Source organism: Trachypithecus francoisi, unplaced genomic scaffold, assembly GCF_009764315.1.
Source record: "Trachypithecus francoisi isolate TF-2019V2 unplaced genomic scaffold, Tfra_2.0 Lachesis_group21, whole genome shotgun sequence".
In the NCBI taxonomy this organism is placed as follows: Eukaryota; Metazoa; Chordata; class Mammalia; order Primates; family Cercopithecidae; genus Trachypithecus; species Trachypithecus francoisi.
The window spans coordinates 33002272-33017832 of record NW_022681467.1 but is presented as its reverse complement, the minus strand read 5'-3'; the positions used below and the strand labels follow the sequence as shown (position 1 = coordinate 33017832).

Here is a 15561-nt window from a genome sequence, read left to right as displayed (position 1 = left end):
AGCGGGAGCATCCCTTCCTGTCCGTGTCCGCCCCTGGGGCTTTGGGGAGTGCTAGGTGCTGGCTTATCTGTTTGGTGCCTGTCTTGCTCTAGGACCAGAAGTCCCCAATAACAAGCATCTTTGTTTTGTTTCCAGAGCCAAGTACATAGTAGGTGCTCAAGAAAGAGCTGTAGGATGAAGAAAGCGGTGAATCTTCATTCACTGCCCCCCGGAAACTTGCTCTCTCTCCGTAAAGTGTGTCACTCTGGGCGCTCCTGGTGTCCAGGAAGATTTGGCTCCAAGTAACTGTCCCCTCAAAAAGGCCCCCGTAGCCCCTTCCACCATTTTAAGCTACAGCCTCCACCTCCACACATCCCCCAACCCTCCCTCCCTGCCTGTTTTGTGTCTTGGCCGCAGCACCACTTCTAACGCCCTGCACAAGCTGCCCTGTGCTTCCTTCCCCCAGGTGGGTTCCGTCTGCACCGCTGGGGCCTGGGCAGCAGAGGAGCCCTGGCCTGTAGTAGGAGCTCCATATATTCTTCTTGAACAAATGAATGGTGTGTCTGTGGGTCTGTTTCTCTCTCTTGGGCGTGCCCCTGCATCTGAGGGGTCCACGCCTGTCCGTGTGTCTCTGAGTGTTCACATGTTCTCGATGCATCCGTGTGCATCTGTCATCTGGGCGGCCACGATGGTGACTTCCAGCTGAGCATGTGTCTGTGTCTTGTGTGTGTCTTTGAATGCGCGTCTGACGGCATGCGCGTGTGTCTTCATCTACAAGTGTGATGTCACCTGTGCATGTATGTGAGTTTGTATCTGGGTACATCTGCGTTGGTGATGTGTCCGCGGGTGTCTGTGACCCTGCCTCCACTCCGCATGTGTGCGTGTCCCGGGCAGGGGTGTAGCCGTGTGTGTGGCCCAGCGTGTGCGTGTGGGGAGAGTGCACGGGTCTGAGTGAAGTCTGCGTGGAGTGTCCGGGGCACGGCCGCGGCTCTCCAAGCGGCCCTCTCCGGGGCTGCGGTGACCGCAGAGCGCCAGCAGAGGGCGCAGGGGCGCATCCTGGCGCGGGCCCAGGCGGGGCCGCCGGGTGCCCAGTTCCCTGAGCGACCCCTCCGCCGCACGTGGGCCACGGCTCCCGACTCATTTCTGGGCGGACCGGGGCAACGAAAAAGGCCTGGGCGCCAGGCAGCAGCTTCAGGCCCGGTCCCCGTGCCGCCCCTCTCTCTGGGCCTCAGCGTCCCACTAGGTCCCCTTCACCAGACCGCGCGTCCTCTGCGCCTGCTCCACCCCAAAGGCGGCGGCGGCGGCGCGGAGTGCTTCCCAGTGGGTACGGCCCTCCCGCACACCCAAGTCACCCAGGGGCGCTTCTCCTGGCGAGAGGAAGGGCCTGCGCAGAGGAGGCGACCCCGGGCACACAGCCCCGCCGCCTCCCCGCCGTGGCCCCAGGAGGGCGAGGACCCAGCGCCGCCCGCGCACTGACCGGCCAGCGGGCCCGCCCTCTGCGGGGAGGTGACGGTGTCCGAGGAGTTGAAGCCTCCGAACAGCTTGGGCTCGGCGGCCGCGGGGGCGAAGGCCGCGCTGGGGCCGCGGTGGCCGTCGGCCGAGGCCGGCTTGCTGGGGGTCTGGGAGGCGGGGAAAGCGCCCCCGCCAGCGCCATGGGCGTTCTCGGCGGGCTCCAGGCTGCGGCGCCGCTGGCTGGCATCCTTGGGCTTGCTCTTGTTGCTGCCCATGGTCCTGGCTGGAAAGAGAGGAGACACTGGAAAAGGCAGGGTTGCCGGGGCCCCTTGGCCGGCCTCCCTCCCACCCATTCCACAGATGGGGAAAACGAGGCCCAAAGAGAGGCACCAGGGCCGGGTGCGGTGGCTCACGCCTGTAATCCCAGCACTTTGGGAGGTCGAGGCGGGCGGATTACTTGAGGTCAGGAGTTCGAGACCAGCCTGGCCAACATGCAGAAACCCCGTCTCTACTAAAAAAGAATTCAAAAATTAGCCGGACATGGTGGCTCGCGCCTGTAGTCCCAGCTACTCAGGAGAACCGCTGAACAGGGGAGGCACAGGCTGCAGTGAGCCCAGATCCTGCCACTGCACTCCAGCCTGGGCGTCAGAGGAAGACTCCGTCTCAAAAAAAAAAAAAAGAAAGAAAAAAAGAAAAAAGTGGGGGACGGGGGCACCAGCCTCTTTGGGAGAGTTAGCCTCTCAAAACCTCAATGTCTTTATCTGTAAAATGAGCGTAAGGATGGCATCCATCCACAAAGGGCCTCCTCGGTCCAGGGCCAGGAACGGAATAAATGCCTCATAATCAGAAGCCGTGACCTTACCCACCCACCTCCCCCTGAGTCACTGTTTCCCTCCCTCCTGGCAGGGACAGTATCTGAGCCACGCCTATGTCCCGGGCACCTAGCACATGGAGGGGGCTCACTGAGGGTTTGTTGAATGAATATGTGGCTGACGGGAATTGCCTAATGCTGGGGAAAGGTGCTACAAGTGGCAGTCAAGGCTGTACAGCGGGAAGTTTGAAGCAGAGATGACTGGCAGCTCACTCCAGCCACAGGGCCTTCGTGCATACCATTCCCACTGCCCAGATGCTCTTCCCTGGCCACTTCATCGGGGTAACTGGTGCTTCCTTCCGTTCTCAACTCAAAAGTCCCCTCCTCGGGAAGTGTCCCCCACACCCTTTTGCTGGGTCCCCCTGACTTCTGTCTCTCTTTGATAACATGTGGTCCTGTTTTGTTTTTGTTGTTTGAATTCATGTGGTTATGTGACTACTGTCATGGGCTTTTGTTCATCTTGTTCACTGCTGTGCTACCAGTGCCTAGCACGGGGTGTGGCACACAGTAGGTGCTCAGTAAACAGTTGAACGAATGAATGACTATTTAAGAGCTAAGGAACTTCAGAGCCAGAAACCTGGGAGCTCCAGAGAGAGGGAAACACAGAATAAACCAAGTTGAATACTCCCCTGACGCCCACAGTCCTGCCACCACCCTCTGCCTCCCACTTCCCCATCCGCAGGCCCTGGACCCTGGTTGGTCCCAGCTCCCACCCAGACTGGCCTGGGTCTCCCCACCCATCTTGAACCCTGATAGGGCCATCATCTCACCTGGTAGAAGGCAGGGGCTGTCCCAGAGGACCTGGGAGGCAGCCTGGAGTCTTGGCACGAACACCAGGTGTGAAGTCAGGGGTCTCGAACTAGAAGCCCTGCTCCACCTCTCCCCGCTGTGTGTCCCTAGGCAAGTGACTTCCCCTCTCTGGGCCTCAGCGTCCTCATCTGCAAAGCAGGGATAAAGCAGACATCTCAGCACTGTTTTGAGGATGTCGTTAGAAAAAGAAATCCCAATGGCGTCCACTCTCCGATCACTGTCCATCAGGCTGTGGCTCTGGCCCAGTGCTGAGTCTCCTAGACCTAAAGTACCCTTCAACCCTCCCAAAGCGCTTTCAACCCTCTCAAAGCAAGAGTGAGGCAGGGTATGGCATGGCGCTGAGCGTGGCTCTGGAGCTAGGCGCTCCAAGTCGAGATCCTGGCTCTAACCCTAAATAACTATGTGACCTTAGGCATGTGACTTCACTTCTCTCTATGCCCTGTTTCCCCATCTGTAATGATGGGGTCATTGTGGTAAGTGCACGAGGCACTGTAGAGTGCTAAGGGCAAAGCAGGTCACCCTGCACCTCAGCCGTTATTGATATTGTGTGATCCTGGACACACCAGGGAGGTGGGTTCCGATTATTCTCTGGGGAGGCAGAAGGCCTGGGAATCGGTCCAGAATTTCCTCTGAAAACCCATGAAGTGGGGAAAACACCCACTGGCTGGGTCCTCAGGCAAGACTGTTTGCCCTGAGCACCCAGTCCAGCTATGAGACACCCCCTGCCTGTGTGAACTTCAGCCTGTCCTCTGTGTCCGTGGGGCCTCTGGCTACCCAGCTGCACAATGGAGATATGGCTTGCATGCTCTCTGGGGACCACCCAGCTCTGAGAATGTGGGGTTGGGGAGGCCCTGGGGAGACCTGCTCAACAGTCCAAGGGATTACCACGGTCTCCTGAGGGACAAGTCAATGAACCTGGGGATAGGGAAAGTCAGTTTCTATGGCAACCCATTCCGTTGAAGTCACGGTGCCCATCAGCACTCACCCAACTGGTGTCCCACAGGACCTGCTGACCTGGTTACCTGCAGCCCAAGGCTTGATGGGGGCCCAACCAGCCCGCCCCTAGCCACTTGCTTCCTGGTGCAGCATTTATAGTACCTACTAGCAGGCCCTGTGCTCCTCACTATAGGGGGACATAGAAACGAATTAGCCAGGTCCTGCATCAGGACCCCAAGGCAGGGGACTTGTTTATGTGACTTTGAGAGGAAGTAAAAATTTTTTTTTAAATTTTTATGTAGGAAGAACTATCTAAGAGCCTGAATTTTCTTCAGAATAAAATAAATGTTGAGGAGTGAGCTCCCTGTCACTGGAGGTAATCAAAGACAGGAGAATGGGTACTTGGCTGATGTGCCATGAAGGGAGACAGAGAGCCAGGGCTAGACCTTGAGGGCCCTTCCAGTATCAAGGATACATGTCCCCTCTTGGAAGGGGACAAGAAGAAAAGACACAGCCCCTGACCCCTGCACTCTTACATGAACACGAAGACCACTCCCCACTGGGGCACTCAGAAAAAGCATAACAAGGACCTTTAAGACGAAGCTAAGGGGACCTGAGCCACCAAGTACAATGTTTGTTGCTTTGTAGGACGGTTTTTCTGGTCTTGGTGCTTGGTCCTGGTGTTTGTGGAGAAGCAGACGGTCGAGGTTAAGAGCTGGAGTGCTGGACAGACTCCCTGGTTTGAATCCTGGCCTGCCGCCCTTCGCCTCAGTTTTCCTCTCTATCGATCGGGAATAACACCCATGTCAGGGCTGCTGGGAGAATCCGTGAGGGAATTACACGGAACACGCTCAGGATGGCGCAGAACGTTGCCAGGCCTCCGTAAATGGTAACTTTTATCATTCAGAGTGGACTCTTCGGGAACTACAGGAAGATTTAAAAAAAGAAGAAAAAGAAAAGAAAATGCCCCAGAATTCTGCCCCTACAAGACAACCACCTGGGTGTGGTGGTGCATTTCCTTCCAGCGTCATGGCAACGCAAGACTCAACAAACTGGGGTCCACCCAGTAACCTCCACTGTGCACTTGCGGCTGGCAGGGAAAGGCAGGATCCATCTCCAGGCCCCCAGAGACCGGAATGGGCCTGACACCCACTAGGTGCTCTGGAAATATTTGCAGAATAGACAAAAGACTAAATGAGCATGGATGTATAATTTGCATCCTGCTTTGTTCCTGCAATGCCGCACTGAAAAGACTAAATATCATTCCGTGGTATTCAAATACTCCCAGAGCTCAGACCTTGAATTGGACCTTGCTCTAAGTACTTTGCAAACATTGACTCATCAGCCCCTCATGATAACCTAGGAGGTAAATACTAATCACGTCTTTATCTTACTGTTGAGGACATTAAGACACAGAGAGGTTGAAGAACTTGCCTGAGGTCGTACAGCATGGGTGAGAGTGAAAAGAGGCCAGGGAACTACACTGGGCGGGTGGAAATCAGGGGCTACTCGCCAGGTCTGGTGGGGAAACTCACGGACCGCACCTCCTACCTCCAGGGACTCTCTCTCACAAAGCAGCCAGATGGCCTTGGCAGAGGCGTGAGAGGATAAAGCAGCCCGCTCCACTCTAAGAGAAAGCCTGAGAAAGCTCCAAGCAAAACGTGCTTGAGCAAGAATGGCCCACTGAGGGTCATGCGGGTAGCACTGTGGCCCCCACTTTCCAGATGAGGAAACTGAGGCCTGAGATACTCAGAGGAGATTCTACACTGCCGCCTCCCTCTTTTCACTTAGTGTGTTAGTGTGTTCGGAGCATCTTCTCAGGCCACTCTGAGTTCTCTCATCCTTTCTTTTCTTTTTTTTTTTTTTGAGATGGAGTCTCACTCTGTCGCCCAGGCTAGGGTGCAATGGTGCGATCTCGGCTCGCTGCAACCTTCACCTCCCGGGTTCAAGCAATTCTACTGCCTCAGCCTCCTGAGTAGCTGGGATTACAGTTGCCCGCCACCACTCGCAGCTAATTCTGATATTTTTAGTAGAGACAGCATTTCACCATGTTGGTCAGGCCGGTCTCAAACTCCTGACATCGTGATCCACCCGCCTCGGCCTCCCAAAGTTCTGGGATTACAGGCATGAGCCACTGCGCTTGGCCATGCCTGGCTAATTTTTTTGGTATTTTTAGTAGAGATGGGGTTTTACCATGTTGGCCGGGCTGGTCTCGAAAGCTGCACAGCTATTCACTCGACTCAGTGAGGGTGGGAGTTAGTCTTGGGGGGCTGCTTCCATGCTATGGGACCTCAGGAGAGACCACCCTCTTCCCTGACACAGAGCTCTATCCTTGGGGTTCCTGATTCTGCGGCCTAACCGACAAGTCACCATGAGTTGCTCCTTGGAGAGGGGCCAACCTCCCCTCATCTCTTCCGCCACTTGCAGCCTCCAAGGTAGAGATAGACTCTTGCGGGGGTCAAGGGGAAGCAGTGGGGGCCCTGTACTGGGGCTGCCTGAGGTTCCCAGGGAAAGATGGCCCCTTTCCTTTGGGAAGTCACTCCTCACTGTGGGCTCTGGACTTCTCAGCAGACAGGGGCCTCCTCTATGCCTCGCTCCCTCAAGAGGTGCTGGGTTGCTGCCATACGAACTTTTCCCTCAGTGTTCCCAGTGCCTTGAGCTCAGCAGTCCCCAAGGAGCCTAGCACCTCCCGCTAAGCCTGCATCCCCCCTCACCCCCATCCCCATCACTGACTCAGCGACACCGCTGCATGTCCCATCCGAGTCATTCCCCAGGTGTTCGCAGAGCACCTGCCATATGCCAAGCCCTGTGCGGGGCTCTGCCTGTGGGGAGCCCCGGGGCAGCTCCTGAATCTTCCTCAAGCGCATCCCTCCCCGCCACGCTCTCTCCAGTCCTTCAGGTCAGGGCCCTGTGGTCCTGGGCCTGGACACAGCAGTGTGGGTCCCTCCAGCCCACCCTCCCCCCGCAGCCAGAGGCGGCTCTGTAAACCTCACAGACAGCCGGGCCTCCCCTGCCTAAAACTCTCCACGGAAAGCCTACACTAACAACCTACGTGTTCGTGTTCCTCAGAGAGGGGCTGCTTAAGTAAAGGGGCTGCAGTCACCAGGTGGACAGCAGTGCAGCCATTACAAAGAATGGGAGCTGAGAGTGGCCCGAGAAGAGGCCCCAACACACTGTTTCAGTGAAAAGAAGGCTATGGCAGTGTAGAATCTCCTCTTGGCATTTCAGGGCCTCAGTTTCCTCCTCTGGAAAAGGGCTGTCAGCAATCAAACATGATAATGCAGGCAGTGGGCTTAGTGTGGTGTCTGGCCTGTAGCAAACATGAGCTGCTATTATCTCTGTAAAGAAGATTGCGCCTGGGCAACATAGTGAGACCCTATCTCTATAAAAAATTAAAAATTAGCCTGTAGTCCCAGCTACTCGGGAGGCTGAGGTGGGGGGATCACTTGAACCCTGGAGTTTGAGGCTGCAGTGAGCTATCATCACGCCACTACACTCCAGCCTGGGTGAGAGAATGAGACCCTGTCTCAAAAAAAAAAAAAAAAAAAAAAGAAGAAGAAAGAGAGGGAATTGCACACATACATGCACTCTGCCTGGGTGACAGAGTGAGACCATGTCTCAAAAAAAAAAAAAAAAGGAGTAGAATTGGATTGTTGGTAACACAAAGGAATGACAGATGCTTGAGGTGACGGATACCCTACTTCCCCGATGTGATGATTACACAGTGTATGCCTGTATCAACATATCTCATGTACCCCATAAATATGTACACCTACTATGTACCCATACAAATTAAAATTTTTTAAAAACTTTTAAAAAAGAAAGCTCTGGAAGGATTCCAAATTCATCACAATGTTTCATCTCAAAAGTGTGGGATGGGGAGAGGAAAATCCCTTTTCACTTTACACCCTGTATCAGTTGACATTTAGAAATGACTTTGTCATGATTTTCTAAAAGGAGAATTTTTAAAAAATATTCAAGAGCTTCCCATCATAACCCTGTGGATGAGGCCTAAAGCCATCCCCTAGGTCCACACGGCCCTGCAGCGGGTGTTGCTGCCATCTCCCACAGCGTGTCCCGTCCTCCCACGGCGTGTCCCGTCCTCCCACGGCGTGTCCCGTCCTCCCACGGCGTGTCCCGGCCTCCCACGGCGTGTCCCGTCCTCCCACGGCGTGTCCCGTCCTCCCACGGCGTGTCCCGTCCTCCCATGGCGTGTCCCGTCCTCCCAGAGCATGTCCCAGCCTCCTACAGTGATCTGCCCAACCACAGGGCACCACACACTCTCACCTCCTGGCTCACAGATGCTCAGAACACACTGCTGTTCAGCCACTACACACCAGCCCCTTCCTTCCTGACTCTGAAGAACATCATCTCCACCTCTTCTAAGGGTGGAGAGCAGGCCAGGAGCTTAGGAGCTGAGAGTGAGGATTCCAGTCAAACCTGGGTTCAAGTCCTGGCTGCACTTCTTAGTAGCTACATTTTCTTGCGCAAGTCACTTTGCCTGTGAGTTTCCTGCCCTTTAAAATGGGGTTAAAAGCCTAACAACTGAAAAGTACAAGTGAGAGTCCATGTGGCAGGAAAAGAGTAAGTGCATGATAAACAGCACATGATGTTGTTTACTATTGTTATGGTCATTCCAGGGAATAAGAGGAGGCAGTGGCAGGGCCTTGAACGCCAAGCACAAAGCTGGGCACTTTAGCGCTTTACACACGGCTGGTTCTTAATTGTCCCAACAGCACAATGAAGCAGGGACTGTAACTGCACCCACTTTACAGATGGTTCAGAGAAACTAAAACCTTGTCCAAGGCCACACAGCAAGTCAGTGCAGCAGAGCTGGGATGCTCACGGTTCAGGAGAGAGGTGTCAGAATCTACCTCTGGTGCCCCGCCCACCGTGCCAATGACCCCACAGCCCAAAGCAACACGGGGGTCAGAGGGCAACCTATGACCTCATCGCCCACATCTTAGACCTCCAGGGTAGCAGAAGCATCACAGAGCAGTCAAAAACTACAGGTGGAGCCGGGCACAATGGCTCATGCCTGTAATCCCAGCACTTTGGGAGGCCAAGGCGGGTGGATCACCTGAGGTCAGGAGTTTGAGACCAGCCTGGCCAGCATGGTGAAACCCCGTCTCTACTAAAAATACAAAATGAGCCGGGCATGGTGGCACATGCCTGTAATCCCAGCTACTTGATAGGCTGAGGTAGGAGAATCACTTGAACCAGGGAGGTGGATGTTGTAGTGAGCAGACATTGTGCCATTGCACTCCAGTCTGGGCAACAAGAGCAAAACTCCATCTCAAAAAAAAAAAAAAAAAAAAAAAAAAATGCAGGTGGCCTGGGACCAGAATGCCAGGTTCAAATGCCAGCTTGCAACTTCCTAGCCATGCAGCCTCGGGAAATGGGGACTGGTGTGATTTTTCCTACATAATTTGGGGCTCACTGTGAGGAAAGCATGATATCATATTTGTAAAGTGCCTGGCACATAGAAAGTGCTCAATATCTAATTAGCAATTATTATGATTTCTGTGGAAGATCTTGTTCAGACACTTGCCCTCTTTTGCAGTCAATTTCATAGTTAGGCAAAAGCTTCCAAAATGCCTACTATATGCGCCATGCCCTGTGCATGGTCCTGGCGGGGCTTGTCTGGTGGAGTTGATTAGGAGCCACGGCCTACAAAAGCCACTTTACAGGGAAAGAACCCAGAAAAGACAAGGATATCACTATGGAGTGAATGTGTTTCCCCCACCCCAGATTCACATGTTAAAGCCCTACTCCCCAGTGTGATGGTGTGTGGAGGTCAGCCTTGGGAGGTGATTAGGTTCAGATGAGTCATAAGGATGGAGTCCTTATGATGGGATTAGTGCCCTTATGAGAAGAGGAGGAGACCATAGCCCTGTCTCTCTGCCATGTGAGGACACATTAAGAAGGTGGCCGTTTGCAAACCAGGAAGAGAGTCCTCATCAGACACTGAATCTGCTGCCACCTTGATATTGGACTCTCCAGCCTTCAGAGCCGTGAGAAATAAATGTTCATGGTTTAAGCTGCCCAGTCTATGGTATTTTGTTATAGCAGCCTGAATGAACTAAGATACAAGTCCACCAGTTAACCCCACTCTAAGATACTTGTCAATAAAATTAGCTTAGAAAAAGAGGGCTGGGTGTGGTGGCTCACACCTGTAATCCCAGCACTTTGGGAGGCTGAGGCAGACGGATTGCTGGGACCCATGAGTTTCAGACCATCCTGGGCAACATGGTAAAACACCATCTCTACAAAAAAAAAACACAAAAATTTGGCCAGGCGTGTTGGCTCACGCATGAAATCCCAATACCTTGTGAGGCGGAAGTGGGAGGATCACATGAGACTAAGGGGTTTCAGACTAGCCTGGGCAGCAGGGTGAAATCCCGTTTCTACAAAAAATACACTAAAGAAATTAGCCAGGCATGATGGCATGCACCTGTAGTCCCCGCTACTCAGGAGGCTGAAGTGAGAGAATTGCCTGAGTCTGGAAGGTTGAGGGTGCAGTGAACTATTACCGCACCACTGCACTCTAGCCTGAGCAACAGAGTGAGACTATCTCAAAAAAAGGAAAGAGGCCGGGCGCCGTGGCTCATGCCTGTAATCCCAGCACTTTGGGAGGTCGAGGCAGGTGGATCACCTGAGGTCAGGAGTTCGAGATCAGCCTAGCCAACATGGTGAAATCCCATCTCTACTAAAAATTAGTCAGGTGTGGTGGTGCACACCTGTAATCCCAGCTACTTGAGAGGCTGAGGCAGGAGAATCACTTGAACCCAGGAGGCAGTGGTTGCAGTGAGCGGAGATCATGGCACTACACTCCAGCCTGGGTGACAGTGAGACTCCATCTCAAAAAAAAAAAAAAAGAAGAATAGAAAAAGAAATTGAAGAATAAAATGGAATTAGAAAAGAGAAAGTAAGAGTATTATTATTGGCCAGGTGCGGTGGCTCACACCCGTAATCCCAACACTTTGGGAGGCAGAGGTGGGTGGATCACCTGAGGTCGAGAATTCGAGATCAGCCTGGCCAACATGGTGAAACCCCGTCTCTACTAAAAGTACAAAAATTAGCTGGTGTGGTGGCACATGCCTGTAATCCCAGCTACTCTGGAGGCTGAGACAGGAGAATCGCTTGAACCCAGGAGGCAGAGGTTGCAGTGAGCCAAGATTGCGCCACTGCACTCCAGCCTGCACAACAGAGCAAGACTCTGTCTCAAAAACAACAACAACAAAAGAGTATTATAGTATTTGGTATAGGTATAGATCTGGGAAATCCAAGAGAACCTACTGCAAAACTATTAAACCAAAAGCAAATTAAGTAAAGTGGCAGGGAATTAAGTTAACATTCCCAAATCAATTATGTGTATATACACCAATTGCAATTAGAAAATAAAATGAAAGAAAGCTTAGCATTATAAAAATATCGGCCAGGTGCAGTAGCTCATGCCTGTAATGCCAGCACTTTGGGAGGCCAAGGTGGGCGGATCACAAGGTCAGGAGTTCGAGACCACCCTGGCCAATATGGTGAAACCCCGTCTCTAGTAAAAATACAAAAATTAGCAGGGTGTGGTGTTGCGTGCCTGTAGTCCTAGCTACTCGGGAGGCTGAGGCAGAAGAATCACTTGAACCCGGGAGGTGGAGGTTGCAGTGAGCCAAGATAATGCCACTGCACTCCAGCCTGGGCAACAGTGCAAGACTCTGTCAAAAAAAAAAAATTATTCATAAATCAATCTAAAAGTTCAATGTGATCCCAATAAAAAAAAAACCCAACAAGATTTTTTTTTTTAACTAGGCAAGTCAATTTCTAAATTTGTAAGTAAAAATATTGAATAAGAGTAGCCAGATAATTCTTAAAAAGAAGAGTAATGAGGGAGAAACAGCCCAACCAGACAGTAAACCTTACTATAAAGATACAGTAATTAAAACTGTGTGCTATTGGTACATCAGTAAATCAGGGGAACAGAATAGAGATTCCAAAAGTTGTCCTGAAACATATGGGAATTTACTATATAATGAAGATGGCAGTTTGTACCAGCGAGAAAAAGGTGGATGATTTTTAAGATGGAGTTAGGGGCCGGGCGCGGTGGCTCAAGCCTGTAATCCCAGCACCTTGGGAGGCCGAGACGGGCGGATCACGAGGTCAGGAGATCAAGACCATCCTGGCTAACATGGTGAAACCCCGTCTCTACTAAAAAATACAAAAAACCAGCAGGGCGAGCTGGCGGGCGCCTGTAGTCCCAGCTACTCGGGAGGCTGAGGCAGGAGAAGGGCGTAAACCCGGGAGGCGGAGCTTGCAGTGAGCTGAGATCCGGCCACTGCACTCCAGCCGAGCGACAGAGCGAGACTCCGTCTCAAAAAAAAAAAAAAAAAAAAAAGATGGAGTTAGGACCAACAGTCTGATATCAGAAAACAAAGCTGAATCTCAGTCTCACTATATATGCCAATTACAAATCAATCAGATTTAAACCACAAAATACACCATAAAGCTCTAAAAAGGGGAGGAGCCGGGCGCAGTGGCTCATGCCTGTAATCTCAACACTTTGGGAGGCCAAGGCAGGAGAGCTGCTTGAGTCCAGGAGTTTGAGACCAGCCTGAACAACATGGCAAAATCTCATATCCACAAAATATATACGTGTGTGTGTGTGTGTGTGTGTGTGTGTGTGTAAAGGGGGAAAGATAATAAATTTTCTTATCTCTGAATGGGGAAAGCATTCCTAAACATGACATAAGACCTAGAAATCATTTTTTAAATGATAAATCAATCTATATAAAAATCTGAAATGGTTGTATAGCTCAATAGTAAACAAGTTCAAAGGACAAACAACAAACTAAGAAAAATAATTGCAACTCATACGATAGGTAAGGGTGTTTTTTTTTCTTAGCATGTATATAATAAGCTCCCATAAAATAAGAAAAATGACGGGCCGGGCGCGGTGGCTCAAGCCTGTAATCCCAGCACTTTGGGAGGCCGAGATGGGAGGATCACGAGGTCAGGAGATTGAGACAATCCTGGCTAACACAGTGAAACCCCGTCTCTACTAAAAAAAATACAAAAAAACTAGCCGGGCGAGGTGGCGGGCGCCTGTAGTCCCAGCTACTCGGGAGGCTGAGGCCGGAGAATGGCGTAAACCCGGGGGGCGGAGCTTGCAGTGAGTTGAGATCCGGCCACTGCACTCCAGCCCGGGCGACAGAGCGAGACTCCATCTCAAAAAAAAAAAAAAAGAAAAAAGAAAAAAAAAGAAAAATGACAACATATAGTTTGAAGAAAAAGCAAACAAATGGCTCACAAACATATGACAAGATGCTCAACCTCACTCATAAGATAAATGGAAATTCAAATCATACCAGCCACCCAACAACAGCAGATACACGTTCTTCTCGAGTGCACATGGAACATTCTCCGGGACAGACCATATGCTACACCATAAAACAAGGCTCAATAAATTTAAAAGGAGTGAAATCATACAAAGTATGTTTCCAACCACAATAGAATGAAGTAAGAAATCAATAACAGAAAGAAATTTGGAAAATTAAAATATGTGAAAACTAAACAACACACTCCTCAATAACCAGTAAGTCAAAGAATAAATCACCAAAAAGCTTAGAAAATACTTAGAGATGAAAGAAAATGAAGATGCAACATATCCAAATGTAAGGATGTGGTAAAAGAGAACTTAAAGGGAAATTTCTAGCTGTAAAATCCTATATTTAAAAAAAAAAAGAAACCGTCTAGATGTGGTGTCTCATGCCTGTAATCCCAGCACTTTGGGAGGCTGGGGCAGATGGATCGCTTGAGCTCAGGAGTTCAAGACTAGCGTGAGCAACATGGTGAAACCCCTGTCTCTAAAAAATAAAAAAATAAAAAAAATCATCAGGCGTGCTGGCACCTGCCAGTAGTCCCAGCTACTCGGGAGGCTGAGGCGGGAGGACTGCTCAAGCCCTGGAGTTCAGAACTGCAATGAGCCATGATCATGCCACTTACACTCCAGCCTGGGCAACAGAGTGAGACCCTGTCTCAAAAAATAAAAATAGGCCAGGTGCAGTGGCTCACGTCTGTAATCCCAGCACTTTGGGAGGCCGAGGGGGACGGATTACCTGAGGTCAGGAGTTCGAGACCGGCCTGGCCAACATGGTGAAATCCCATCTCTACTAAAAATACAAAAATCAGCAGGACGTGGTGGCGGATGCCTATAATCCCAGCTACTTGGGAGGCTGAGGCAGGAGAACTGCTTGAACCCCGGAGGCAGAGGTTGCAGTGAGCCGAGATCATACCATTGCACTCCAGCCTGGGCAACAAGAATGAAACTTCATCTCAAAAAAAAAAAAGAAGAAGAAGAAGAAGAAGAAGAAGGAGAAGGAGAAGGAGAAGGAGAAGGAGAAGGAGAAGGAGGAGAAGAAGGAGAAGAAGGAGAAGAAATAGAAAATTCGAATAAATCTAAAGCAACAAAGAGATGGAATTATTAATTTTAAATTTTCTCACAGAAGCAGACCAGGCCCAGATAGCTGGACTGCTGAATTCTACTAAATATTTGAAGAAGAAATAATACCAGTTCTTCTCCAGAAAACACTTCCCAACTCATTTTCTGAAGCCAGTATTACCCGATCCCATAACCACACAAAGACATCACAAGAAAAGAAAATTGCAGACCAGTAACTTTTATGAAAATGAATATATGTATTACATACATATAAATATTCTACAAAATACTAGAAAACTGGATCCAGCAACATGTGAAAAGAATTAGACACCATGACCAAATAAGACCAATCTCAGGAATATAAAGTCGGTTTAATTTTTTTTTTGAGACAGAATCTTCCTCTGTCGCCCAGGCTGGAGTGCAGTGGCACGATCTCGGCTCACTGCCACCTCCACCTCCCAGGTTCAAGCGATTCTCGTTCCTCAGCCTCCCAAGTAGCTGGGATTACAGGCACCCACCAGCACAGCCGGCTAGTTTTTCTATTTTTAGTAGAGACAGGGTTTCACCATGTTGACCAGGCTGGTTTTGAACTCCTGACCCCAGGCAACCAGCCCACCTCAGCCTCCCAAAGTGCTGGGATTACAGGTGTGAGGTACCAATCCCAGCCAAAGTTGGTTTAACTTCTGAAAATTGATGAATGTGATACACTATGCCAATATAATAAAGGTCAAGAACCATGTAATAATTCTAATACATGTAGGAAAAGCATTTGACAAAATTCAACACTCCTTCATGACAAAAATGATAGATGGGAACCTCCTCACCCGATAAAGATTAGCAATGAAAACCTCACAGCCAGGCCGGGTGTGGCAGCGCACACCTGTAATCCCAGCACTCTGGGAGGCTGAGAAGGGTGGATCACCTGAGGTCAGGAGTTTGAGACCAGTCTGGCCAACACGGCAAAACCCCGTCTCTACGGCAAGTACAAAAATTAGCCGGGTGTAGTGGCAGATGCCAGTAATCCCAGCTACTCAGGAGGCCAAGGCAGGAGAATCGCTTGAACCCGGGAGGCGAAGGTTTCAGT

General features: G+C 50.8%; 1 protein-coding gene across 3 annotated transcripts in view; it reads right to left on the bottom strand.

The window, feature by feature from the left end:
* SRC (SRC proto-oncogene, non-receptor tyrosine kinase) overlaps nucleotides 1-15561 on the bottom strand; it is a 65716-nt gene that overhangs the window by 20891 nt on the left and 29264 nt on the right. For 2 of the 3 annotated variants that reach the window (XM_033186375.1, XM_033186374.1), the window contains exons 3-4: nucleotides 3073-3240; nucleotides 1457-1714 (exon numbers count right to left, since the gene is read on the bottom strand). In XM_033186375.1, the coding sequence (XP_033042266.1) occupies nucleotides 1457-1706 (250 nt within the window). In that variant the 5' untranslated portion in view covers nucleotides 1707-1714; nucleotides 3073-3240. Of the gene's footprint in view, nucleotides 1-1456; nucleotides 1733-3072; nucleotides 3241-15561 lie in introns of all 3 variants that reach the window. The other variant, XM_033186376.1, reaches the window with a different exon arrangement.